Source organism: Anarhichas minor, unplaced genomic scaffold (assembly GCF_050575085.1).
Source record: "Anarhichas minor isolate MPS153535 unplaced genomic scaffold, ASM5057508v1 ptg000012l, whole genome shotgun sequence".
Taxonomy (NCBI): domain Eukaryota; kingdom Metazoa; phylum Chordata; class Actinopteri; order Perciformes; family Anarhichadidae; genus Anarhichas; species Anarhichas minor.
In genome coordinates, this window is record NW_027466458.1 from 7160407 (window position 1) to 7187457 (window position 27051).

The following is a 27051-nucleotide window of genomic DNA, read 5'->3' on the forward strand; positions in this document are numbered from 1 at the left end:
TGTCAAATTTCCCCACGGCTCGCATTTAAATCATACAGACAAAGCAATCAACATGTAATAATTTAAAACATCTGTCTGAGGGACAGGACATAAATACAAACAGAAGAAATAAACAAAATGTTTTGGCAAACACAAAACAAGATTTCCAATGTGGTAAAGCAAACAGACTTGCGTCCTAACACCAAAATGGGCAAAGGAGGACATCTGGAGGACATCTATCCATTCTTCAAAAAGACAGAATAGAACCAGAATGGAAAGATAATACTGTGAACTATTACTCAGGTATATGAATATAAAAGCTGGGAATGTTTCTAAATAAAAAAATGAGAAAAAAATCTAGTAACTAAAAATTATTTTTAGGATTATGGTATACTCAGGTAGTCAATGGAATAAAATATATTACATTACAGGGACTTAAATAGTGTGCTTCTGCTGACGTGATAAAAAGTGGCCTCGCAGATACCAACTTTATTAAATGACACAATATTCAATGATGTGACAGCTGCTTTCATGCAATTGTGAGCGGCGTGTCCGTCTCCTCCAGCCCAGATGCATGTTCTGCATTCTGACTCTGCTCATTGTCCACGTTGAGCAGTGTTTGTGGCGTGTCGGGAGTGAACTTCTGGCTCTCAAGTGGACCATTTTGCACTCGGGATGAATTCAGACAGAGGAAGGACTTGTTGTTTTCGAGGGCATCCAGACTGGTCATGGTCGTGACCACAGAATCACTGAAAATGGTGTTTGAGAAAACAGAGTTGAAAGTGAAAGAGGAGCCAAAAAGTGACTCCTGCACGGGAGGTTTGGGGCCGTCTGTGGGAACGACAACTGTCGGGTCTCTGGGAGGTTTGACGGGAGGCATGGGCTCGGGCTCACTGTTATTGGTCTCAGGTTCAGGTTGACTCGGTGCTTCCTCCGGATTACTGCTCTTATCTGAAACCTGAACGGAGAGCGAGTCAGTCTTGACCGTGGCCCTGCAGTCACTGTTTACACTGGAGCGCCGGGACGATCCCTCTGCGGTGGAAATGACGCTGCTGGCTCGGGGGAGATGTTTGGGCGACTTGGACCCTTTCTGTCGCCCCTCTTTCCCCAGAGGGGTGGAGAAGCAGTTGAGGCAGCCAGACATTGAAGAAGATTTGCCCTGAACACACATCACTGTGATAGGTGAACAAGCTAGGGCCCGGGTTGTTTCCGTTTTGCTACAGCATGATTTTGAATTCATCCCATTGAGCACTGGGTTAGTTTTGGCTGTGCCCTCTGAGGAGCGACGCGTCACTTTCCCTCTTGACCCCCTTCGGATGCTCTTTGTACCCCTTGTGAGCCAGAAGTCCTGAGAGAGCACAGGGTTTTTCTGCTTTGGTAGAGACTGGACAACTGAAGTCTGGCTGTTGGTGATGGGCATGGTAGAAGCTCTCTCCTTGTGCTGCTTCTGTGTGTGTTGTGGGGTGGAGGTATCCCTGGGGGGCTGGAAGGAGGAGGAGGAGCGGCGTGACGGGGGCTGCTGGACAGGGCTGCTGCCATTTGACCACGGCTCATTTTCCAGGCTCAGGCTGAACTCACCGCTGCTCTCACTTTGAGCTCGACTCTGGACGCCATTTAGCCCTGGAAAAAGATTATGACGCTTTTTTAAAGAGCTACAATATATACAGAAATGTTCACTTCTATCATGACAATGTGTCAGCTGTCTCAGCATATTCGGAATGACCAGCAGGGGGCAGCAGAGTCAAGTCTTTCTGTAACAGTTGTTGGCCTCTGTAGTCAGGATAGAGATTAATATGAAACAAGGTCATGATTGCAATTTGATGGATTTGCTCTAATTCCTGAGCTGGTCATACATCTGTATGTTGATGAATCCTCTCAACGTGTATCCACAGGGCTTTACCGTGATTTTGCAGCTCGTCGTTGTCCTCAAATCCAGATGGCACAGCGCTATCATTTGAATCCTTGTCTGTGGGGCATAAAAGGAGAAATCATCGAATGGTTATAAGCGAATGACACTTTTCAGCACTTTTATTTTCAACTCCTAAAATGAGAAATGTTGTGCTATCTTTGCTCTACTCTCCTCTACACTTTATTCCAGCATCGAACTAATGACGATGACGTCAAACAAAACAGTGGCTCATGGATGCGTCTACCTGTCACCCAGAGCTCAGAAACATCTGGATCAGTGGTAGTGATGGTGACGTGGCCAGATGGTAGAGTGGTAGGAAGATGGAGGTGGAGGATGGATAAGATGGATGTGGTAAGGGATGAGGACAATGCGTTCTTCCTGTCCTCCTCAACATCAGCCTCTGAGCCTTCCAGCCGCGCTGAGCTGTCTGCCCACTGCTCCTCCTTGAGCAGGGCTGAGGGGTACGCCAAGCTGCTCAGGGCTGCATTGTTGGACCAAGGAGTGGAAGAAGTGGGAAGTGGATGAGGGAGAGGGATAGACGGGTGAACTGGTCATGGAGATTAGGATGTATTTTTGTTCGATGGCGTGGAAAACATGGAGGCTTTCTCCATAGACCACACAAGCATCTAGAAATGTGGTGTTAGCTGTTAATCCCTGCAGTACAGCTGGCTCCTGGTGGTGCAGAGCTCCTGCAGCACCAGTGTCCTCCTGCAATGCACCATTTCTTTGACCTCTGATAAATTTCCCCAGATTGTCTACACTGCTAAAATGAATGCTGCAAATGCTTAAAAATGTATTATCATAGCTTGAAATGAGGTCGGCATGGATGGTCACATTACTAACATATGACTGGGGAGTATCCTTACTGACAATGATGCATCCTACTCACTCTAAGGTTACTTTGATGTTACGCTATGTAATAGAGAAAAGAATAAAGCATTGACACACTTAATATGATCAAGTTAGCAGGTAAATAAAAGGCTAGAGTCAAGATGAGGGTCGACACTGTACCACAGTCTTTCTTACACATGGAACGCCGGAAGAGGGACTTGACTTTGTCTCTATCCTTCAGCCTGTTCCTGATACGGGGAAACATTTTGGTGGCTATTTAACAGCAAAGTGCAGCCACGTGGGAGGTCGACAAAGGAAGGGATGCGAGCAGAGAGAGAGGGATGTAAGGGAGGAGAGAGGGAGGGAGGGAAGACAAAAGACAAGGGGAAAGACAGAAGGCAGGAGTGAAGAAACACTTTAAGAAACAAGAAAGACACGGGGAAGACATATTGAGGACTGTTCACATGCACATATGCTTATTTTTAAACACATTGCAATACCTGCATTATTTAGTATTTATTACACAGTTTTACTTTAAAATCCATTTATCTGATATTTTGCTGGAGGCGGAGGGGACAGTTTTGTCAAATGTTGGGAAGATGTCTGTTCTACAAATACAACTTCATGTGTAGATGTGACTGCTGTGGTTCGCCCATGCCGCCCTGTCCCTCTGGCTGTGGACTTGATTCGACATGAAGACACTCCTGAGTGATATTTGGGCCCTGCCTCTGGTGATGATCTTAGTTTTGATCATGGCTGAAGCAGTGAAGGGGGGATTTTGGAACTCTGATGAGACTGCTCCTGTCAAGTCAATGGGAGATGATCTGGTGAATTCAAGAAGGTCCTACTCACTGCTGTTACGTTGGGGTGAGATGGCATCACCTGCTGAGGTGGAGGCTGAGCCTCCAGAGCCATCTGAGCTGATGAAGGAGTTCTCGTGACAGGAGAGGTGCTGCTCAGCGACGCCTGAGTGTGTGGGTGTTGGCGGGCAGTCGGGTCCATGCTCACGGCTGTTGGATTTAATCAACTTCTTCAGTTTCAGAGTGATCCAGTTTCCATGTCTTTGGAAGGGCAGATTTACAAAAATCAATCAATCACCAATCACGCAAAGGTGAAGACTAGCAATTGACGTACATGTTTGCCTGATAAACAGATGAAACAATACATATTTAATGCTGCTGTTATCGATATTCTTACACCAACAAATCTGCAATTCCTCTCAGCTTTACGGAGCATTTTAGCATCTTGCTGCTCATTGTTTTGGTTTTACTGTTTTGGTTCACTCTCCCTGCTCTCATAGCAGCGTTTTAAGCTACTCTACCCGCCCAGGACCAAGCAACAGACAGACAGAGTTAGCAGCTAGCTCTTTAGCAGCTAAACTTTTATTTGCCTCAGGAAGTTGGTGGAGACCAAACAGAGAGAAACAGAACAATTAGCACATGGAACAACATGTCTGGCTAAACAGAGATACACAGAACTATGGAGCTCAATGTATTACTGACTACGCTATGAACATTTCTTGATTGATTAAATAACTGTGTATATTATGAACTGTAATGTATGTGAGCCGAAAATGACAAAGTCAAGTACCACATCAAAATGTATAAGGGGCTGAATGTGAAAACTAAAATGTGGCATGTCACAGTCATTTCACCGTAAAAAAGAAAAGAAACAGATGATTGTATGTCACTATATTGCAGGCAACTTACCTGCGTGGAGGCGATGGCTCATAGAACTTGTACTGGTCCATTATCTTTTCCTCCAGCTTCTCCTTCTGTCTCCTTAGATCATTAAGCTTGCCACTGAATAGGAAGAGCGGCAGATAGAAAGATTTATCATTTAAAATAAAAGTTTAGAATTGTGGGCCAGCTGTTGATTACTGTGGTATTTTGGTGTACATAAGCTACATTTTGGGCTTTTTGCAAGTATCAAACACTTCAATGTGTTAGATAATTAACACATTACTGTAACATGCTGTAAATCAACACATAAGACTGTTTTTAGTGCTACATTATCTTGTTATGGTGTTGTCCCTATTTGATTACATATACTGTCGCTCTTCAACGTGAAACATATCCTTGCTCTCCATAGTCTGCTCCAGCAGGGCTCGGTTCTGCAGCATCAGGGTCTCGATCTGGCCGAGCAGGTGGCGATTCTCTTCCTCCAGGTTGCCCTTCAACTGGCTCAGCAGCTAGACATCACACAGACAAGCAGCCATATGTGCACAATATATGCAAAACACACTGTTGTGCAATTATTGAAAGAAAGAAATTGCAGGACTATACATAAAGCCAGCTTATTGACACTATGAAGACACTCTGAAGCATGTTAGTCCAGAGTGTGCTGAGGTTAAGAGGTAATTACAAGGTTATTTATATTATTTAATAGGTAAAACCACACCAGCTCAACCTGCTGCATGTCAATACCTCACACTGGTTGGTGAGCTTTGTGGAGGAGATGTCCAGCTGCTGGAACTCCTTCTTGAGTTTGGAAAAGTCCGCCTCCAGCCAGGTGTGCTCCAGCTTGGCCTCATTCAGCTGGCTCTTGAGCTGTTTGTGATCCGCCGTCAGCAACTCATTGTCGTTAACAAGCTGACGGTGTGTCTGGTTCAGCCTAAAAAAAAAAAGATGTACGGTGATATCTAGCTCCTTGTGTAAGCCCACATCCATTCATTTGTCTGGGTGTGCATTAGTGTGTACATGCTCTCGTGGGCGTGTGCATGTAATGTTGCCTCCTCACCACTCCTTCTCATCACGGAGCCTGCAACACTCAGCAGCAGTGGTCCTGTGCTGTTCTTTCTCCAAAGCCATCCTCATTTGCTCCTCCTTCACAGCTTTCTCCAGGTCTTCTAGCTTGGTCCGCTGCTGCAACAGGCTATTGTACCTAAAGATACCACCAATACACACACGTGAACATGCATGAGTACACACACACACACGAGACTATGCAGGGATCTCGTACTACACGGCATGTTGATAGTGCCTTTCCCACACCTGTCCTGCAGTGTGCGAGACTCCAACTCCAGTGTGCGATGGGCTTTTTTCAAACAGCCATGCTTGCCCATTAGGGCCTCGTACTCCATGGCTTGCCGTTCATGCAGAGCTGCCAGCCGCTCGTGATCTCTTAATAGCTGCTCTTGAACACCGCGCAGCTCTTCACGTTCCCGTATGGCATTGTCCCGTTCGCTTTCTGTCCCTGACTGCTGCTGCTGCAGCTGAGCATTCTGGGCCATGAGGGAAGCACTCTGTGAGTTCAGAGTGGATTTTTCCACCTGGAAAAGTTAGGGATTAGGAGTTAATGTAACATTTCAGTGTGTATTGTCTGCATGCTTGCATGCTCTTGCAGAGGCGTGAATATACTTGTGTGTATGTTTTGTGTACCACAGAGAATAGTGTCTGTTGCAGTGTCACCTGCAGGTTTGCATTGTGTGTCTGCAGGGCCGTATTGTTCTCCTGCAGTGAGGCAGCCTGCCTCTGCAGGGCGAGGATCTGAGCCTGCTGACTGTCAGACTGACTTTCCAGCTGCCTCAGCTGGGCCTGCATTGCCTGGCGCTCTGCCTCAAGTGTCGCATTCTGGAGAGGAGGAGAGGAGATTATTGTAAAATGTGACATGAAAAACAGGAGGTCGTGTTAACTTTATACCTTCAGCACATTGTTTGGTCTACTATTAGCACAAATTAACATCAAAGGCAAGTGCTAGTGTGTGTTAAGAACCAATAGTACCATTAAAAAAATAGTTCACTATATAGATCATTTACTTTGATAAAGGCCAGCCACTTACATGCCTCTCCACTTCAATGAGACGGTCTTTGAGCTTCAGCAGTTCTTTGGTGGCCTCCTGGCTTTCACGCAGCCATTCGCTCATTGCCTTGCCAGTCTCTCTGGGAGGGGTGGGACTCGATGCCATCCACTCTTCCTCCTGCCTCTGTTGCAAGGCCTCATAGCTCAGCTTCACCTGTGGGGTCAAAGGTCAAATGGATCTGTAACAAAATACTATGTAATTTTTTCAAGGGAGTTTTGTGACGCTAACAGGCCTCCAAAAGGGAAATTGTATGACATGACTAACAGTCTTGAGCTCTTGACGCAGATGCTGGTTCAGGGTGGAGGATTCCTGTAGACGAGCCTCTAAAGCTGCCATCTTGTCCTCTTTAATCTGAAGAGATTTCTTCAGAGACGACTCTAATTCTGACTCCAGCATCTTGAACCTGCTGCAATGAGGAAAGAAGAAATTCAGTACCAACTGTGGCATTATAACCTCATTTCTTACCATATTCACTTCAAAGGTTACTGGACGGGAACTCCAAGCACCTGTTGTCTGGTGCCTCCTGCTCCGCCTGCTCTGCACTCTCCTGGTTCAGGACCCTCATTTCCAACTCATGGGCCAGCGTCTCCAGTTCATTGTCTCTCTGCTGCGTCTTCAGCTTTTCGCTCACCAGCTCCTAAAGATGGACAGTATATGTGGATTTCACAAAACCTTTTTTTAAAGAGACATTTATTGACGCTTAACATCATTTTTTACACATCAAGAACTCATTTAATTCCACTGTTTAGGAAAGTATGTTTGTAAGTCTGTAAATGCGTTCTTGCCGTTGGAAGAATGTAAGCAAAGTTTGAACCAAAATCTGTGAAACACATGCTCACTGCTGCACTATCAGTGAAACGTTAGGGTGTGTCTGGGTAGATTATTTATACGGTCAGCGTAAACTAGACAGCACAGACTTCCTCCCCTCACCTCTCTGAGGGTGGCCAGGGTCCTCTGGTCGATGGCAGCTTGCTTGATCAGTTCTCTGCTGTCTCTCTCCAGGCCTTTGACCCTCTCAGCAGTCTCTCTTAACCCCTCCACCTCCTTCACTAGAAAACGCATCTCCCTTTCCAGGCTGGCCATACAGACGTTACTGCTGTCTAAATTGGCTTCCTGGATTTCAGCCTAAAATAGAGACAGGTAGAACAGGAGCCATATTATTGAAGAGCAACATGAGTCTTTCAAACATTATCCTTCCTTAGGTAAGCAACTGACACAAAACAAGCCTACCTACCTGCTGGCGGAGTCGTCGATTGTCTTTCTCTAGCTGCCTCTTTTCCCTCTCCAGGGCTGTGGTTTCTTGCTCCAGGCTTTGCTTATCGTTTTCCAGTTGCTCCAGGCGCCGTGCAGAGATCCGAAGTTCCTCTAAAGTGGCCTGCAGACTCTGGTTCTCTGCTTCCAGCTCCTGAACCTCTGCCTCCAGACGCTGAACTTTCCTGTCTAAAGAGATGGAGTTGGGTCGTATGCTTGCATAACTGAATCTTTTACAGTGATTTGTATTGTGATCAACAGAACCTACCAGTGTTATCAAGGGAAGTCTGTAGATGCTGGTTAACTGTGTCCAGGGCCCTGCACTTGGCCTCCAGTCGCTGTGTGTGCTTCCTGGCATAGGAGGAACGTGTTGGCAGACCTGTGATGATGCTTTCATGGCAGGGACTACTGCCCTTCGAGCCAGGGGAGTGATCACGTGATCCAACAAAACAATGGAGCCTATTGTGATTGTTTTCTAAGACCTCCAGATCAGACATCAGTTCTTTGAGATGGTCTCCATGGTCTGCATCCTCTAGCTGTCCTTTCTCTTGAACAAGAAGGTCTGGATCATCTGTGAGGAGGATCTTACTCTGGACTTGCTCCAGATCTTCTGCATGGAATAGCTGATGACAGTTTGAATGCCCATTCAGCATCTGCTGTGTTACTGCACTGTGTGGGAATACATTAGTGCGGTATTCTACATTTGGGCAGGTGGTTTGCAACCCTGTGGGTTCATCTGTTGATGAGGTACAGTTGTCGGTGCTACAGATCCCCTGGCAGACGTGATCACCCTCAAGGTGGTGGCTATGTTTGGGCTGCATGTTTCTGTTAATCAAGGCAGCTCTCAGTTCCTCTATGGTCCTCAAGAGACTTCGGTTCTCCTTTTCCAGCTTCAGCATCCGACTGCAGGTCCTCTCACTCACCTCTTCGCTCAGAGTCTGCTGGCCTTTACACAAACACATGGTGGCAATTAGCTGAAGGAGATGAGGACTTGAGACAGACAGAATGAAAGACTAGTTGTAAACAGGTGCCATTAGGCTTTCCTTACACAGAGTTAGACACTCTCAGGGATACCTTTAATATGTCTGTGCACAGTTTGATGAGTCTAGCTTAGCTCAGTTAGCCTACTATATATCTATAGCATCAGGGACATGCAAGTGTTAATCTCAAAATCACAATTAACGTTGTTTGGTGAAACATCTCCTGATATAAGAAGTTCTAATGGAGTGCTTATGCATGCATGTATCCATGGATGAACACACTTACATAATTCACAGATGCATTTCCTTACTTACCTGTCGCTACTATTCCAATCAATACAATCCATTAATTCTCCCATTACGTCATCTTACTGGACCAGCAGCTCTTACCCTGAGAGTTCTCAGTGGTCTTGGTTAGCTGCTCTAACTCCCAGCCCAGGTGCTGGGACTCCTCCATGCTCCTCCTCTGAGCCAAACACAGAGCCAGGTTCTCCTCCTGCAGCTCCTCAGTGCGCCTCTGATCTGCCTCCCTCTCCTCAAGTGGGGAGACAAAGCATCAGCAGAGGCACGAGAACAGATTCTGTCCAGTCGCAGAACAGAATGGAGAATCATTGAATCTAAAAGAGGACTTAGGAATCTAATGTTGAGTTCTAGATGATTTTGAATATTACTGCTACTGATCTCCTTGTGTGCAGATGTCTGACCTGCTCCATGTCATGGACCCTGGCCTTCAGCAGCAGACCGTGCTTCTCCAGCTGGTGTATTTTATCGGAGCGTGCCCTCCAGCCTGCCAACTGATCCTCCAGCACCTCTTTGGTCTCCTGTAGCACCCTGTTATCCTCCTTTAGCTCCTGAAGTACACACACATTCCCCGCCCCCCCCCAAAAAAAAAAAATCAATATTTGATTGTTGCAGGATTCTGTGATTTCCTGAGATCCAAGCATATATAATCAAAATGAACTGGTAAAGCATTTATAAGACTCCATCAACCTCCACTTTGGCCTTGTAGACCTCCATCTTGTGCAGTTGCTCCCTGTAGCGTCCCACTTCACTCTCCAGCTTGTCCGCCTTCATTGCTCTCTCTCTCAGGGCGTCCAGCTCGTCCCGGTAGGTGCGGGCTGCGCGGGCGTCTACAAGCAGCTGGGAGTTCTGGTGAAGGTTTACATAGAAGCATAGTTCATAGCAAAACATGATGGAGCCTTGCGTCATTCTTTCTTATCTAGTTCTGCAAGTCTTCAAGTGTCTCTCAGCATAAGTCAAAGTCACTTTGTTACTATTATTTTTAATCAAAGCTGCATTGATCTTCAAAGAATCATCGAATAGTTCCACGTCATTTTCGAATAGTATTTTCGCTTGAAATGTCCGTACCGACAAAGCTGTATTCCATTCAACCTCTTTTCATCCGATAAAATGTTGTGTGAAATGAGTTTGACTAAAATGACAAATGTATTGTTTTGGCCAGACTAGAATGACTGAAATATTCAATGTAAAAGGAGCATTTGACACATGGCTGGAACTAAATATAAAAACGAAGAGAGAGAAAACATTTTGACTGAAAGTAGACGAACATTTTAACGACTTTTCAGCGACTAAAACTGGACTAAAACATTGAGTTAACTAAAATTAGACCAAAACTAGACTAAATCTATGAAGGATAAAAATGACTAAAATGAGACTCAAACTAATAAGCATTTTTGTCTTAGGACTAAGACTAAATTAGTTGCCAAAATCAACATGTTGGAAATGAACCATGCAGCCAGAAGGCTAAAACAGAGAACACAAATGAGATCTCTCGTTCAGACAAATCCATAACAGCTTTGCTTGTATCTCTGAGTTCAGAGGTTTAAATTTGCTGTCATTAAGCACCGCTCTGCAGCAAAGTATGGTGTGCAATAATCTGTATAATCTGCGAAGCGATCAGGAGGTTACTGTGTGTCACCATCAGAAGGAGCTGCAATTCATTCTAACTACAAACCTCCTGCTGGATCCTCTTCAGCTCTACCTCCATGGTCTCAAGCTCATGTCTGCAGTCCAGCATCTGCTCGCTCTTCTCCTCTCTGGTGGGGTCAGATGGGCAGTGCAGAAAGATGAGCAGGCGGGCTGGTTAGAGTGAACTACTCTCCTTCCATAACTTAACATATCTTTATATACTGACCATATACAAATACCCCTTTGACATATTGTGTTTCGCACATTCAAAACAACAAGTAGAATTATCAATGTTGTTACACACATGCATTGTAAAACACACATAACCTGATTCCAACATAAAGCTTCTTAAGCCCCATTTTATTTTCTTCCTCACATGTTGTGGAGAAACCGATGCAGGTTCCGATGTACATTATGCACATGACAGAACTGTATAAGGCCATACGTGATGCTTTCAGTCATACAGAGGCAGCAGTATGTCAATCCGAGCATCCTAACAAGAGAGGACAATACAGCCGAGTAAACGGGATGGAGATCAATGATGGAGCTGAGATCTCGATTGGATCAGGGTTAGTGTGTGTGTGTGTGTGTGTGTGTGTGTGTGTGTGTGTGTGTGTTCGCTGAAATGCTGAGCCAATGTGGGTCAGTGGTGGTGCACAGCCATGGAACCTGCCAAGCAGGCAGTAATGTGGGCCAAACTCCCAGAGGCATCTCTTATCCTGTATATCGCTCTCTCTGCCTCTCATTCACTCACTACTGGCGGTTCCCCAGAGGACAGGTTAAGTCTTTACCAACATCCATCCTGAAGTGAAACTCATACTATACCAAGAGACAACATCAAATTAAACCATCGCTTCGTGTGGGAATGGACAACTTCCACCAGTTTGTATTTTTGATCTCATGCCATTTGCGTTGTTTTTAGATTTCAGAACAACTGTTTTATGTTCTGGCATGTTTGCTGTAAAATGATTTAGTGACTGTACTATTCTCCTGATTGTGTACATTATATGCTAAACATTTAGCCACAAGGACTTTTCTTTCTCCTTTTTGCTATTTGCTTTCTTGTTAAACTACATTGTACTTTTTTATTTTAGTGAATAAAGTATTTAGTACTCACAGTTCTTGTCTAAGTCGTCTGATCTTGGCCTTAGAATCAGCCAGCTCCACTGCCAGGTGTTGTTGAGTACCTGTCTGCTGCTGCATGCTGGGGGAGTAGCTGCCAGACTGCGGGCTGGAGGGGCTATTGAGCAGGCTCACCACACCTTCCTTTTCCTGCATTAGCTCTGCTATAGTCTGCCAAACGGACAGGTTACAGATTAGCATTTGACTCAGTCCCCAATTTACCTCTTAAAATCTAGAACTGAAACCGTTTCACTGTCTACATAGAATTTCCATGACTTATAATGCATGCTTTGTAGCGACTATACACCCCAAAATATCTTCATGTACTAAACATTTTTGGATTCACACCTAGGTTCACATAAAACCTGCAGTAAATATGTATCTCTTAAGATCAAACATGCCTCTAGATGGGTGTCCCTCTGGTCCAGCACATGTCGGAGGTGCGTGGCCATGTTCCTCGCTACGACCTCCAACTCATCTGGGTGCACATCGCTGGACTCCAACCACTGCAGGTCCAGCACGTTCTCCTGACTGTGGGTCACCTGGTAAACACGGACAGTCAGACAAGCAGGAAAAAACACAATATAATGGGAATGAATACATTATACAGTGTATTGACACAAGGATCCTTCTTATGCAGCTACAAAATACAGTGTTGTCTTTCACTTCTGAATAAATCATTACTACTTCCAAGAATTTAATATAAACTGTATTTCTCATAATATCTTCAACTAACAATAATATCTATGCTGGCTGTGAATCCTGCTGTATCTACAGTATTCCTTGTGTGTACTAGACACAAGCACAGCTACACACAAACTGATTTCCTGAACAACGTAGCTGTGGCATCTCATATGAAGTCATATACCTCCTGAATATGTGCAGCTATGGCAGCTTTCGTGTCAAAGTCAAGTGTTTGGATCCTCTCGATGTACTCCTCTTTTTCCTCACACTGAAAATAAAAACGTTAACAGATTTAGATCTCCACATCTCATGCAGTCTTGTCTGCTTCAGGATTTCTGATCAGATAGTCAGGCTTTACCTGAACTGCACATCCCAACAGCAGCAGCAAAAGCTTCTTCGTTTCCTCCAGACTTTGCTCTGTTAAAGAGGAGAAAAAAGCTCATTATCTGAAATATGACTTATCAGATTGATGCGCTGAGTGCTGCTGGCATGATTTAAGTAGAATAAACTGCTGGCTGGGGAATTTGGGTCACCACTTGCCAAAGCCTTACCATCACAAAGCAGCGTGGTCATCAGACTCGTAGAATGCAACTGAATTCAAACTGTATCAGAAACTGTATCACAAGGCTTTTTTTGTGGAAAATGCTTGATTTTCATTATTCATTAATTACAAACAAAGATTATCACACATTTTGCATCGTCAACATTTTCTAAAATATTGAATAATTACATTATTGCTAGTAGTTAACTTGTCTAATTAGATGGGCTGCTTTCATTGTTATGGATTAAGGATGTATCATTGTGTCAAATAAACTCTTAATCTTCTCTCAGGAGTTTTAGTTCGGCCACTTTAGCGATTATACTCGACCTATATTACACATGTCCTTATTTCAGGTAAATGAATGCAGTGCTTATTGACTATCAGCAGCCCATCAGGCTTGAATTAGCAGCTCTAAGATGAGGAATAAAAGAGCATACCACAGTAAGGAGTCCTGCCAAGCAGCAACACGTTTGGTAAAGGAATCATGATTAATTGTCTCAGATGATCCTGAAAAAAAGAGAAACAAGGAGGGAGGAGGGTGGAGGAAAAAGGGAAGATGACGATACATTTCAGGCCAAACTAAAACAAGGACTAAATACAACACTTCTTGCGGTCCAGCCAAAGAGCTTGAATGGACAGCGACGTATGTATGTACAGCACATAGCAGCTGCTTAAATACATGTATAGAAACACAGCCAACAAAGGGAGGAGCCTCTAAATGGGCAGATGACAGAGCCTGTTTCCCTGGTGCAGTGTTCAGTACAGCCTTGCATCAGCCTACAAGTGGCTTATATCTATGCATGTGTGCACAGTGTGTGTGCTGGTGTGTGAGCAGTGTAATAGTGTTTGTTAATAGCTCCTGTTAGGAATGTTAGGAATACGGTGCCTTGCTCTATACCAATGTAAAGCACACCAGATGAATCTTTATTATGCCTTTCTTTCAGTTGAAATGTCAGCATGCTAACACCTTAAACTAAGATAGTGAACATGGTAAACAACAAACATTATAGCTGCTAAACATTAGCATGTTAGCATTGTGATTGTAAAAATATTAGCATGCTGACTTAAGCATGTAGCTTAAAGTACCATTATGCCTCACAGAGCAGCTAGCAAGTCTGTCGTCTTCAACGTACCTTTCAACATAAAAATAACCAAAATCAGATCCGGATGGGATTTTCACATGACAGCAGATAAAAGATTCAAGGGCTGCCCTACATCTACATTTACTGCTTTGTACTTAAGAGTTATTCTAATAGACGCAAAGGCATGAAGTCTGTCTCAGGAAAAACATAATACGGATGTTTTTCTCTCCTGAAGGGTCCTTGGATGGAGAGCTGCATTGGTTTAGATCAACATGACTAGAAGTAATCAAACCTTGAGTTTACCAAGAGTAACATACAGTACAAAGGATAATTAGACACGATGTTATCAGATATGTTGTTAATCTGTTGTAACAAAAACAAAAAAAAACGTTCTTTTCTATATTTGTTCTTTTGCGCTGCTAATCTGAAGCTCTTGATCGACCCGTCCTCAGTGAAATGACTTTTCTTGTGCTCTAAACAGCTCTTAGCAGAAGAAAGCTTATCTCGAATTGTACTTAATTACTCTGACACAGACGGCAAATCCAAGATTCGCCATCAGTGGTGTCCGCCCATGAATCTCATGACTTCATGTGTCCCTCTAAAGCTCTGTCTGTGGCTCTGACTGGGCTCTCTGACGCACTCTAACCTCACTCCTGTGGCGATTACACAGCTGTGTACATGGCTGATATTTAGGGCACGCATCTTAAGAGAAACTAGTTGATCTGCTGTGACACAAGTGCTACCGACTATCTGGTTTGCGCATGTGTGAGCTCGTGTGTGCGTGATGGATGATGCAAAGTTGAGTTGGAAAATCCAATGTTCAGATAGCATAATCTCGTGTAGAGAGAGAGGGAAAGCTTAGCGGCCTGTTTAGATACATATGGATGAGAGGGAGGAACATCCAAAACTCACCAGATAATACGTCTTGATTTGTTGGACAAGGAGGTTCAGGTTCTGGATCCTCTGACTTGGATCTCTGCCTACTTCCTTTGCACCCTGAGGTGTGGCCGAGGGATTTCTGAAGGCGCGACACAACATAAAGGCATTTTACTTGACATTTCTGCTACTCACAAACAAACAAACGGTTGTCAGCGGAATGGAGTGAGAGGGAGCTGCAAGCCGGTAAGAGTTTTGGCTCAGGGATCGCCATGAAAACATGTATGAGTTCTCTATTCATTCCTAACTTTAGCCCCTGTGATGTCATTCCTTTCAGTCAACAAACCGCACTGCTTGAGCCAAATGGGGTGGCATTAGACTTTTCCCCCAAAGGAAACTCTTTAGCTGGATTCTTGGGCTGTTGGCTCGGGCCTAATGTGGTCTGGGGTTGAGCTGTCATACATTATAGCTGAAATGCTGTCATTCATGAACCTTTGTGCAGTTTAATAGGACAGACCTCACCTTGTTGCTCAGGAAAGGAAACCGGTTGTGTGCAGACATTAAGAGTAACTAGCAAAGAGATGGACTAACTTACACACAAATGTATTCTATATATAGACGTTAGAGTGAGACAGAAAGGCAGATAGAAAGACAGAGATGCTGCCGTGCTGCCCGGTACATCACATGTTTTATTATGCCTTTCTCCATCTCTGTGCTGTTTGTCCGTTTCCTGTGACTCCTCCCTTCCCTTCCCATCTGTGTCCCAGTGCCACTAAACACCAGCAACGAGGCCCTAATCCCAGAGGGTCTCCCAATCCAGGAGATTATCCCGCCTCTTACCCTCCCCTCAGCGCAGCATTGTTTTGCATTTAGAGCTGGTTATTGTGACCCTGGGGGATGAGTGGGATGAATGCACACTGTAGACTCGGGGTGGCTAGACAGCGTTATCCACAAGTGCATTGGGTCATCAGTTTGTTTTACCTTTTCTTTGCAACTCTTCAATTTCAGTTCTACCGTCGATGTCTAAAGTGTCTCCCAACATGAAGACTAGAACCAGGGTCTCACCACCTGTCACCTTACAGCAGTGTGTGTGTCACATTGTAAACTGCCAGATGACCATCACTTAATGTTTGTTATAGGTGCGGGTTAATTCCCTCAGAACATAAGGCACCCCAATCATAATCTCTTAAGTAGAGTCTTGACAGTATCTATGAATTTCCTCATGTCTTTGCAAATCTGTTCCTTATTTAGTCGATTACGTCTATAGATGTCCCTCAGTGTCTGTAACTTTCATGCTAATTCTTACATTTTTTGAGAAACCTAACCTGTAAGTAACGAGGAAGTTGCATTTGAAGACTGCTGCAGACTACAAAGATACCCTTTATCACTGCTGAGTGACAAAGCCAGTACTGTTGGTGGCTGGATAAGAATGTTAGCAGATGCTTGATACTGTATCAGTAGCTGCTGTAGATGGCACGAGGGGAGAAGATACCTAATTATTTTTTTAAAACGACTTAATAAGGCTAAATAAGGAGGATTTCTAGTATTTGAACGATGTACTTTATCATCATCATCATCATCATCATCATCATCATCAATTGCTATTGAAGTCTATGACAGTCAACAGCTTCAAAAGACAGGCTACTAATCTAAATCACCATCTGGACACGGCTCACAATCTAAATTAGAAATGTGACAAATGAAGTATAAGCTGCAAGGACGAAGATGTGGCATGAAGTGACTTACATTTGTGTCATTACATCATTCAAGAAGACTCCATCCAGTAACACAGAGAAGTTGAAGTGCATGTCCCCATCATGTGGCACGAATGTCCTCACCTAAATAACAAAGATGGGACACAGGATGACAGGTTGGTACCACAGTGTCTGACAGCAAATCAGAGCCGTCTGCAATACTTACCCAAGTGACAAGAGGGCTCAGCATGAATTCATCCAGACAGGGCAGAAAAACTCCAGTTTCCATCGCTACCAAAGGTTGTGGGTGAGAGATCTACACAGAAAATCCCAGTTATGTCAATCAGGGAGAAGAGTGGCAGCAGCCCAGTCTACATTTTCTTCAGAGGTGACACGGTCTTGCACGAGTGCACCATCCAAATTGTCCCGTTCATCTCATTTAAACTAGTTGAGAAATGTCTCTCGGCACTGCGGTTTGTACTGTCGGTGTTTTAACAGTCAGTCAGTCTGTCGCTACATTCAGCACATCCAGCAGTTTAAATGTCGCCAAATCGGCGTTCAAACGTCCCCATCCGTCAAATCACATCCGCATTTTGTCCCGCAACACCCCACACTCATTTACATCCTCCTTGGTCCTCTGCTGCAAAGGCATCTGCCGCCGGACCCCCCTCACCCCTCCTCCTCCTCCTCCTCCTCCTCCTCTCAGCTTCCCCTGCCCAGCACATAGAAAGAGTTAGCACTCTTTTACAACAGTTATTCTTTTGCACACAAATAATTATTTATGGTTCAGCTCGGGGAGGCTGCGCAGCACAATACAAATAATAAACCGTGAACTCTTATGGGTGTAATCCTAGACAGATGAACCCATGAATGTGATGAAGTTCTTCCCCCTGAATACAAAACCTCCAAACTAATCATGCTGCCAAAGCTAGCAGCCTGTGATTGAGCAGCGGCGCCTCCTTGTGTTTAAAACTGGAAGAGAATCTGAATCATAGATGTACTTTATAATAATACACTTAAATTTTACGTGATAAAAATAATGTACATAATTTCTTCAGATAAATCATGATCTATAAAATTGTCAGTAGTCTAATACATCAATCCTGCTATAAATCCTACCTTTACAATGTTTATAGTGTTTTAGAATGTAGTTTGTGGTGTTGTTGACCTGCATAGCATTAAACAGAGGGCCGGTTCTATTATTTACAAAACAATAAAACAGTGTCAGTTGTGTCAGTGTAACATTTCCACAAAATAGAAAATGAAATGTGTTATTTTGAATGAAAAAAACACTCTCTTACTAATAATTCCACGTTTTCCTTGAAAAAATTATTAAAATTTTCAAATTTCCAATCTCATTACATTTGATACATCTAAATGCCAGATGACAGATGTTTCCCTCAGTCAACAGCCAGATAAACAGTATAACATCCACTTGTGTTAACACAGAAATAGTTTGCATTGTTATTTGACATCACATTAACTCTAATTGTTCCATCTGATGTGAAGATTAAAATGCTGAGCTTTGACTGATGAGAGGTTTGTGCTGTGAACTGTAAAGGCCACTGTGTGCTAACACACCACTGAAGGTATTTCATCAATCATCATGTTTTAGACTTTGTCTGCCCACCAGTGGCCACATGAGGTTCATGCAGTTGGACTGACTTCATCACTGGGCGTAGATGTAGTATCACACAAATCAAAACATTTTCTACACTACACTATTTCTAGTGTAACGGAGCAATTTCTTGTGACTCTAGCTTTGTAATTAATGCACAGTTTAAAATGTGTCATGGGTGCAATGTGAGATTATGTAATACATAGTGACCTCATTACGGTAGTAATAATTTCCTGCATACATGCATGATGTATTTATTTTCTAACTACGTTAAAACTGTGAAGGCCTTATGTTTAATGAGGCACATGAGGCACATTGGTACGTAACTCACAGCTCATTAGTGACTTTGATAAAAGGAAAATATGAACAATGATTGGGCAGCACTATATGAGTCATTGCTGATTACATTCTGTAAAACAGAAAACACGGCCTGAAAGTTGAATCACTATCTGTTAAGAAGCACCTGACCTTGTTTGGAGGGATTTTATGTGTAAATGCCAGCTATGCTTCCCAGAGAGGTGATGCTGAAATAAACACAACAATTAGGAAAAAAGCACATTTTATAAGGTCAGATGAACATTTTCAATGAGATGATAAACAGTCGTCACATCGGTGAAGCCTGTGTGCTATTCATTTATATCAGTAAAGTCCTAAATGTGATGCAAAAAGTATTAAAATGTTTGTAAAATACAAATTAAAACTGTCAACAAAAATATTACATCATCATTAAATACTAAATGATTTATTTTGGTGAGTTTGATGGGATATGTTTATGGATTTAAATAAGATTCACATAGAGCATATTGATTTTATAATCAGCATATTGCTTGTCATAATATATATAGATTGAATTTGAATATTGCTTTCAATATTCATGCAGCATAGCATGCTCATATAACAGTCAACATTTAATGAAGTAGTTAGATATCGTTACTGTAACTTGCAACTGTAGTGAGTCAACTTATTACTTCAAACATTGTCTTTGTTGATTGCATCTGAATATATTAAAATAATGTCACAAAATGAATGTCAAGTCTAACAGTGCACGTCACATTCTCATATTGTGTACATATGTTGTATATTCAGCCCGATGAGGATATAGACGGACGTTCTATGCTTATAATGATAAAGGGTCGTTCCGCTCCTTTTCCTCCTCAGTCTGCAGATTCCTTTTCACTTGATGCAGGTTTCTGAATCTCAGTTGATCTTTGTTTCCTTGAAGACTCTTAGCGTAACGTGACCTCCAGTCTCTCTCAAAAGCAGCCTTGAAGTGTTCCAGGACTCCCCTGCCTTCAAGGCTATTTTTCATCTTGACCACCAGCCCGACTCCTGTGTTGATGGCAAAGTCACTCCCGACCCAGTCGTGGTTCCCTGTGGAGAAACAGCAAATCTAAGATATTGTGTCTGTGTATTATCGCGAGAAATAATGACTCCTAAGTTGCACTGTACTGGGCTTTTCTTCTTGCAAACTAAAGTTATAGTTTTCCATTTGGAAAAACACCATTCACTTCCTTGCTGTGATTTAGACGAGTCCTTTAAGTCTTCTGTGTAACGTTGTTGAAACAGCACTCAGCATGAAAACATTCTGACATATCTTGAAAACATGTAAATGTAAAAGTAAAATGAATAAATTGCAAATAGTGTACGTTGCCTACCAATGTAGACAGCGTTGTCGGTAACCATGTACTTGTTGTGGTTGAGTCCGTGTTGAATATCATCCTCTTTCTCCTTGTGACTAAAAAACCTCTGCAAATAATGTATTGATCATGATCAGTGTGTAAACATACCACACTTATTCTAAATGTAACATGCAAGAATAAAGAATCTAGAGAAAGTCAAGAAGCTCACTGCAAATACTAAACTACAGCTTTAATGAAACATATCTGGAGAAACTGTCAAGTCACGCACCACCTCCACCGAACAGTTGGGCAGCTGCATGCAGAGCGACTTGAGGGAGGTGACAAAGTTAAAGGTGAGGGGGTGGGTCTTCTTCCAGAAGCTTATCAGCAGGCGAACTCTGACTCCTTTCAGTACCACAGCCTCTCTGATCATCTCATCAATAGGTGACCAGTACCTATTGGAACCAATGAGACACTGTTTTATAATCTAAAGGCAATGACACACAGTTAATAAATCCGTCACATGAAACTATGTCTCAATTTATTTCAAAGCTCTCAGAAATAGTTGTAATATACCTTGTGACTGACGTTCCTCTGAAGCTCCTGCTCAACAGAGGGAGGTAGTCCGTCACAGATATGAAGATGAATGTCTTTGCACTCTGGATGACTTGATAGATGGCATCGACATCTCGGGTGCGATCTCTAGCGCAGAAGAGTTCGGGAGAGGTCTGCAGACAGGAGACATCATTCAGACAGGTTTGTACCCAAAATGTAATAGAAATTATGAAAACCAAAGAACTGAAAGGTGAGTTTCTGCTCGTTGGGTGCAGAAGGGCTTGCTTTGGGGAAAACCTGATGCCCACAGCCATAGCCTTAAACAACAGCCCTCGCTGAACAGGCCGGAGTGTGTGCTCACTGTGTGCTGTTGTATGTACTGCTCTCTGATGACTACAGTGCTGTGGAAAAGAATTTCCCCTTGGGGGACAATAAAGTCTCAAAATTATTTTGGCTGACTTTTGATATTGAGTTTGTCCCAATTCAACAAACTAATTTACACCCCACTGTAAAATGTTACGCTGATAAGGTCAACATAATTAGGATACATAATTTTCCAAAATGTCTGACAGATTCAGTGTAACATTTTGACAAAGTAAAGGGCAAGAAAACAATAAGACACACTAAAGCGAGGCACAACAGCAGGTTGGAGTTGCCAGCAGCTTCTGCCAGCGCGGCTCCATTAGTTCCTGTAGGATGATGAATGTCCTAAATGCAACTGGTAGGCATCTTGTCGCTTAGAGGGTAACAAGATTCATTACTGTCAAATTAGGCTGAGGTACTGAGATATTCAGACTCAAGATGCTCCTCAGCGTGGTATTAACATGATTAATCACCCGCTGCGCGTGTCTGCTGTTAGTTGGCAATGAAACTTTCATAAAGACATTCACCGTCTAGTCCAGAGTCAGGCAGCTGGTGCCTTAAGAGGAATATAAAACAGTTGAATAATTGATTAGCACACAACCTGTGGTTTGTGAGTTTTGTGTAGAGTCACTTCATGTGTTAACATGCAGAATATACGGATGCACAACAAAGTCGTTGCTCACAGACACGTAAGCAGTGGCTTCTGAGGCGTTGAGTTGTAGCTCCAGGGCGTCGTGCCTCCCGTACAGGGCTGTAACTTTCTTCGACCAGATAGAGGGGATGTAGTCCCTCTCGTGGAGCTGCCAGTAAAACGAAAAGACTCGGTGGAGGTCCAGAGCCAGACAGCTGCAGTTATACACCACCACCCCCAGTTCTTTCCTCTGTGGGGTGTCAGAAGGAAGCACACAGGAAAAGGTGACGCAGCAGAAAGGTTGCAGTCTGTGTGTACGTGTGTTCACTGGACAGACATATGCTTTCACAATGTGACAAAGGAATTAGAGTTAGATAAAAGGCAAAGTGCTGCTGATCTTAGAGTGATAATAGTAACTCTGTGAGAGGATTTGATAATCTAATAGAATTGATTCTATTATAATATTACAATAGGATCAGGGTGTCTTGGTTTGGCTCTGTGAGGCTATAGGCACTGTGGTGCTGAATGCTAAGATAAGCACACCAACATGCTCACAATGACGATGCTAACATGCTCACGTTTTCCAGGTATAATATTTATCGTATATGGTGAACATAGTAAATATTATACATTCTAGCATTTTATCATTCGCTAACTGGCACTAACAGCTGAGGCTGATGGGAATGACATTAGTTTTGCAAGTATTGGACACAATTTGACTCCATGATGGTGCTTGATGAAGAGGTGAGGTGAAGTTATTTAAGAAATTATTACGTGTTCCAAATTGAATGAGAATCCATCTATTGGCTGTTGAGACATTTTACTCAAAACTACAAACATCAACCTCATGATGGCGCTAGAGGAACATTCAGGGGTCACTAAAGTCAACAGGATTCCTCTTCTGGGCAGAATGCTTATATGTGCAAACTTTAATTGCAATCCATTCAATCGTTGTTTTTCAGTCTGGACCAAAGCTACACGCAGCAAACAAGAGTTCTAAATATATAATCTCACCTGGTCCTTAATTATTGTTTTGTGTTTATTCTATTTTGGTGAGTGACCCAGAAGGAAGCACACAGAGGTATCAAGTCTATTCTCCTACCATTTATATAGTGAGTATCTGACTTGCTCTCTTTTTGTCACTCTTCCTACCTTCCCTTCCATCATTTGTGTGTGTGTGTGTGTGTGTGTGTCATCATTCATGTGTCTCTTCCTTCCCTCTGGCTTCTTAGTTAATCCCACCAAACAGCAGTTCTTCCTCAAGCCCGCGCTGAAGCATGAAAAGTGCCAGCTAATCGCTTCAAGTAGTAGCGTGCTAATGCTCCCTGGTTCCTCCTCTATTGTAATATAGTGAATTACATACTAAATGCAAAGTGAAATGCTACTTGCCTCTCTGGCCTGCCTCAGACAGCAATCTTAAATCATCCCCGATGCCCATTAAGAGTGGCTGGAGTAATTGCATAAAAAGGTACAGGTTGTAGAGTGGAACTAATCCTGACTGTCTTTTAAGTCCCCGTGGAGTGCAAATGTTATCATTTAATTAAGTTTGTCCAGCTTGTATTATTGAGAGACCAGACTCTGCTGTAGCCGTATTGAGGCCAGAAAAGAAGTGCAGATCTGAACACACCTAACTGCAGCAGCTCACTCATCCTCTGGTCGGACTTTACTCTGCACACTCATGTTGCCGAATGTCGGTTGTTACCTTGGAGAGTGACCTCCAGTCCATATCAGCGCTCCCGATGTAAATGTGCCTCCGATCCACTATCCAGAAGGAGGAATGCAGTCCTCCTCTGGTAAAAGCTGTCATATTAACAAAATGAACCTCTGCATCTGGATAGCGTGAGACAGAGAGACAAACGCAGAGTGGTGGTAGAATGAGCTGGAGAGAATCGTGGAAATGGGCCGTGGAGTGTCTGACGGACATGTGGGCAAAGCAGGCAGGCAGAGATGCAAAAGGCTTTGAAAGGAAACCAGCCAGGTACATCAACACATTTATCATTTTCTGACCTTCATTGTGAAGTTTGGCAGACATGGTGAAGGTTGTATGACCCTTGCTGTGGAGGCGCTGGATGGGGCTCAGGTGTGTAAATGAGCCTACATCTATCAAAACACTAATTAAATCCTTCTTCTTCTTTTAAAAACTGGTTTGTGCACAGACAATGTCATCGGGTGAGTTGTTAGGAGCTACAAATCTTCATTCTGGAAAGTTACTGTGGCATATCAAATCGCTTTTATAACATGAAAATATGACAGCCACTCACTGTGTGCTGCCAAGGTCTTCAGTTCAGCAGAGTTAGTCAGACTGCTGGCAATCTTCAGTTTCACCCCACGAGATTTCAGGCTGAGCAGTCTCTGGAACAACAGCTGACCCTGAGGAGGAGAGTGATGTTCTGTATTACTGTTGTTGAGCAGTGCTTCCGGTTGTCCCTTAAAAGGGCGATGCTTATAGATCTCAGCAGGATTAACCTCATTGAGAGCTACGGGAAAATAATTAGGGCATTACCCCTTACAACAACACCTGGGGAATGCAGTTGCTTCATGCTCTGCTTGAATGCAGTGGGATATATTCAGACTGTCTGCCGTGACTTTGTACCTGTTTGGCAGAGCTTGGCGTTGTTTCGAGGTCCCAGGGGTTTAAGGCCCAGACAGGTGAGACCACCTCAACTGAGTGCTTTGCCTTGTCCAACAATGTATGAAAGCCAGCAGAGAGAGGGAGGTGGGGTCTGCCATCCATGGGGAGAAAGAGGTCGTCTGGAATATTCTCCACAAGCACAATGCTGAAATTAACACACGTCTTGAGTTTCTGGAGCCTTAAAGTGGAACTAAACAATCAAAGTCTGTTTACACGTCTTTAGGAGTCCTACTAACTACATGTGTTCGAAAAGTTGTATAAAGCCTTTTGTGGCTCCAGAGGGTACTGCATGAAATGTGATATATATTGCCTCAAATGTGATGTCACTTGAGTCAGTGTCGGGCTGAAGACTACAAGTTTAAACATAAAAGAAATCTACGGGTGGAGAGTGAGAGAGGGTGACCAGTCCACTTCTCATCTTATCTTGAGGCTACAAAAGCTGCCACTAGCACAGCATATGAGAATCTCTGACCAAATTGTTGACAGTCTAGTTGCATTGTGGGTAATGTAGGTTTCGACGAAGGAAATAAAAATGCGTGGAATAAAAAAAGATGATACCTCTGCTTCTCCTGCATAACATTTGATGCAGTTGCAGAGCATCTTACCCGCAGTCTCTGCTGCAGTTTTCCTCTGTGATACCGTCCTCATCGTCCCCCCAAATGTCCACTGATGAGAAGATCAGCGCCACCACCACAGCAAAGCAGCAGAGAAGGGCAAAGATGGCAATGCACTTCTGCTGGGTCTGGAAGGTGAGTTAGACACAGACAAGAGCATGATCTGCAGCACTGTAGGACCCTTCTGCTGTTGTAATAACAGGGCAACAACTCACAGTGAAGCCGTTGACATTAAGTTTTGGGTGGAGTACAAAAAGGAAATGATATTATCATTATTAAATGATAATGTTGTCATTCAATATCATTGAATAGCGGTTTGGATATCTGTCTTCTCCTGACTGTAGAGATTCTTGATTTGACAACTTGGCTGCAGAGAAATTCAGAGCTCTGGAGCGAAACCCCCTCAGCTTCACAAATCCTACTTTATGCAACGGAGCAGAGGACAAGTGAAGTGTAACGCTCTCCAGCTGAAGGCTGATGCACACTAAAGCCCAACGATAAGGAATACTGGAGACTCTGGTTCATGCTTTTCTGTGTACTGTCTGCTTTGTTGTTGAAGCGAATCCCCAGCTGAAGGGGATTTTATGACCTCTGGGCCAGCAGGGGCACGCTCAGTGTCGCTTTTATGACAAGCAATATCAAAGTCTATATTAGTGTGCATGTATGTGTGCGGCATTATATGGTATACTTGTAATAAGGGTTGGGTTCAGTGGGGTCAGTGGTTATGAAGTAGCAGCCTTGTTGCCCTCATCCAGCCCGAGGAGTCTTGATTTCCACTGTTTTAAAAGTGCAGTTCGGCACTTCTGTTCCGCTTACGAACACAGATTTTCACCGTCTCATTCCCTGCCTTGTTTGGCTGCATCGGTTTTGTAAGCAGTCATCGCATCACATTGTACATTCTCTTTTGTTGTGTTCAATCAATCAAATGAATCGTATACCACTGATTAGTTTGGCAGCATGAGCAGTAGTCTCTAAAAGACGTCTCCCAGCTACAACTTCATGTTTTTAAATAAATTGTACGATAAAACAAAAACAAGAACACACAGCATCAGAGAGAAGATGGGGGTCGGAGGGTGTTTGTCAACTTGATTGCCCACTCTTCCCCACACTGTCTGTCTCAGGCAACGAGGCTGAAAGACCGGATACACCTCACACCCCATCTGCTGTCCACTGAGACCACTGATCTCTTCATCACATTTAGCAGAGTCGAGGACCATGCTTGACTTGTGGATGTGTACATGGCTGCTATAGGAAATATAAACTCATGATACAGAATGAAAACTTACAGTTGATGCAGTGAGATGCAATATTTCCTTCATTAAAACACACACAATAGGTTTCCAGAGCTGTTTTGGATCACTTTCATTTATCGAGCAAAAATGCCAAATATTAGAAAATGTAGGGATTTCCTTCTTTTATCTGTTTTATATCATTGTGCATTAAATTAATTTGAGTTTTGTGCTATTGTAAGACCTCCCCTTACGCACTGGGTCATTGGGATGGTCATTTTCTGCACAATTCTCTGACACTTCATAGACTGAATCATTAATTGAAAATTTATTGGCAACAATTTTGATAATCAATATAATCAAATATATTATTTATGAAGCCAAATGGCAAATATTTGCTGGTTCCAGCTTCCCAAATGTATTTTCTTCTTTTCTCTGTTTTATATCATTGTAAATTTAATTTCTATGAGGAATTTGAAGATGGCCTCTTGGGCACTGGGACATTTGTGATATATACGATTTACTGACATTTGACAGACTACTTAATTGATTATATTCAAAGAAACAATTTCTTAATGAATTGATAATGAAACTGTAAAGTCACAGCCCTAACTGGGTTTATTTTACATGCATGCGTTTTACTGGATAATTGAAGAACCCATGGAATGAATTTAGGGCTTCATCCAAATCAATCAATGAATAAATAATGTTATGGAAGCCAGCAAGAAAAGCTAAAGAAAAACATGCACTAAAATCCCACAAACAGACAAATTAAGAGTAATATCACATGTTAAATAGATGCAGAGTGTAGTTGAGGGCAGGAAACATCACCTTCAAGGGCTCCTGCTGTGTGGTCGGTCCCGCCATGAGAGCAGCACTCCTTCAAACTTCTCTGACAGGTGGGGACACTGCAGCTCAGTCACACATCTTTGTCTGTCTGTCTCTCTGTCTTCAGCACCCACTCGTAGCCTGTCCTGCTCTGATGTCTTCACTCTTTGCCACCGTCTTCATCCTGCTGGTTCCTCACTGTCCTGGAAGGTATGTGTGTGTGCACCTCGAATCCTGGTCCGTCCCATGTCCTGACATGCTTCTTCCAGCCTCTGGCTGCGTG

General features: G+C 43.3%; 2 protein-coding genes across 2 annotated transcripts; both read right to left on the reverse strand.

Annotated features, from left to right (window-relative positions):
• Positions 1 to 167: 167 nt before the first annotated feature.
• On the reverse strand, positions 168 to 16968 carry LOC142948514 (girdin-like). The gene is made up of 29 exons (XM_076090591.1): positions 16906 to 16968; positions 16732 to 16823; positions 15022 to 15127; positions 13465 to 13534; positions 12845 to 12903; positions 12671 to 12754; positions 12204 to 12344; positions 11798 to 11973; positions 10727 to 10808; positions 9742 to 9900; positions 9456 to 9602; positions 9142 to 9286; positions 8040 to 8717; positions 7755 to 7960; positions 7451 to 7645; positions 7027 to 7157; positions 6785 to 6926; positions 6500 to 6673; positions 6130 to 6291; positions 5713 to 5990; positions 5459 to 5602; positions 5146 to 5332; positions 4765 to 4910; positions 4429 to 4521; positions 3572 to 3780; positions 2915 to 2992; positions 2133 to 2369; positions 1880 to 1945; positions 168 to 1599 (listed from the first exon to the last, which is right to left on the reverse strand). Exons 1-29 carry the CDS (start codon positions 16966 to 16968, stop codon positions 509 to 511), a joined length of 5541 nt encoding a protein of 1846 aa, XP_075946706.1. The 3' UTR covers positions 168 to 508.
• A 2446-nt stretch (positions 16969 to 19414) lies between these two features.
• Positions 19415 to 26813, reverse strand: pld5 (phospholipase D family member 5). Its single transcript, XM_076090791.1, has 10 exons — positions 26772 to 26813; positions 24703 to 24839; positions 24059 to 24242; positions 23727 to 23835; positions 23168 to 23295; positions 21518 to 21715; positions 20493 to 20644; positions 20206 to 20371; positions 19953 to 20043; positions 19415 to 19668 (listed from the first exon to the last, which is right to left on the reverse strand). Exons 1-10 carry the CDS (start codon positions 26805 to 26807, stop codon positions 19415 to 19417), a joined length of 1455 nt encoding a protein of 484 aa, XP_075946906.1. The 5' UTR covers positions 26808 to 26813.
• Positions 26814 to 27051: the final 238 nt, after the last annotated feature.

Bases quoted from the DNA above. Each gene is read 5' to 3' on its own strand.
- LOC142948514 (XM_076090591.1), bottom strand. From the start codon at position 16,968: ATGGAAACTGGAGTTTTTCTGCCCTGTCTGGATGAATTCATGCTGAGC. The intron at 11,974-12,203 runs GCATGTTTGATC...TCCGTTTGGCAG, and splicing joins AGAGGGACACCCATCTAGAG to ACTATAGCAGAGCTAATGCA. The intron at 5,603-5,712 runs GTGTGGGAAAGG...TGGTATCTTTAG, and splicing joins TCTCGCACACTGCAGGACAG to GTACAATAGCCTGTTGCAGC.
- pld5 (XM_076090791.1), bottom strand. From the start codon at position 26,807: ATGGCGGGACCGACCACACAGCAGGAGCCCTTGAAG. The intron at 21,716-23,167 runs GTAACAACCGAC...GACACCCCACAG, and splicing joins ACTGGAGGTCACTCTCCAAG to AGGAAAGAACTGGGGGTGGT. The intron at 20,372-20,492 runs GTATATTACAAC...TGGTTCCAATAG, and splicing joins AGAGGAACGTCAGTCACAAG to GTACTGGTCACCTATTGATG.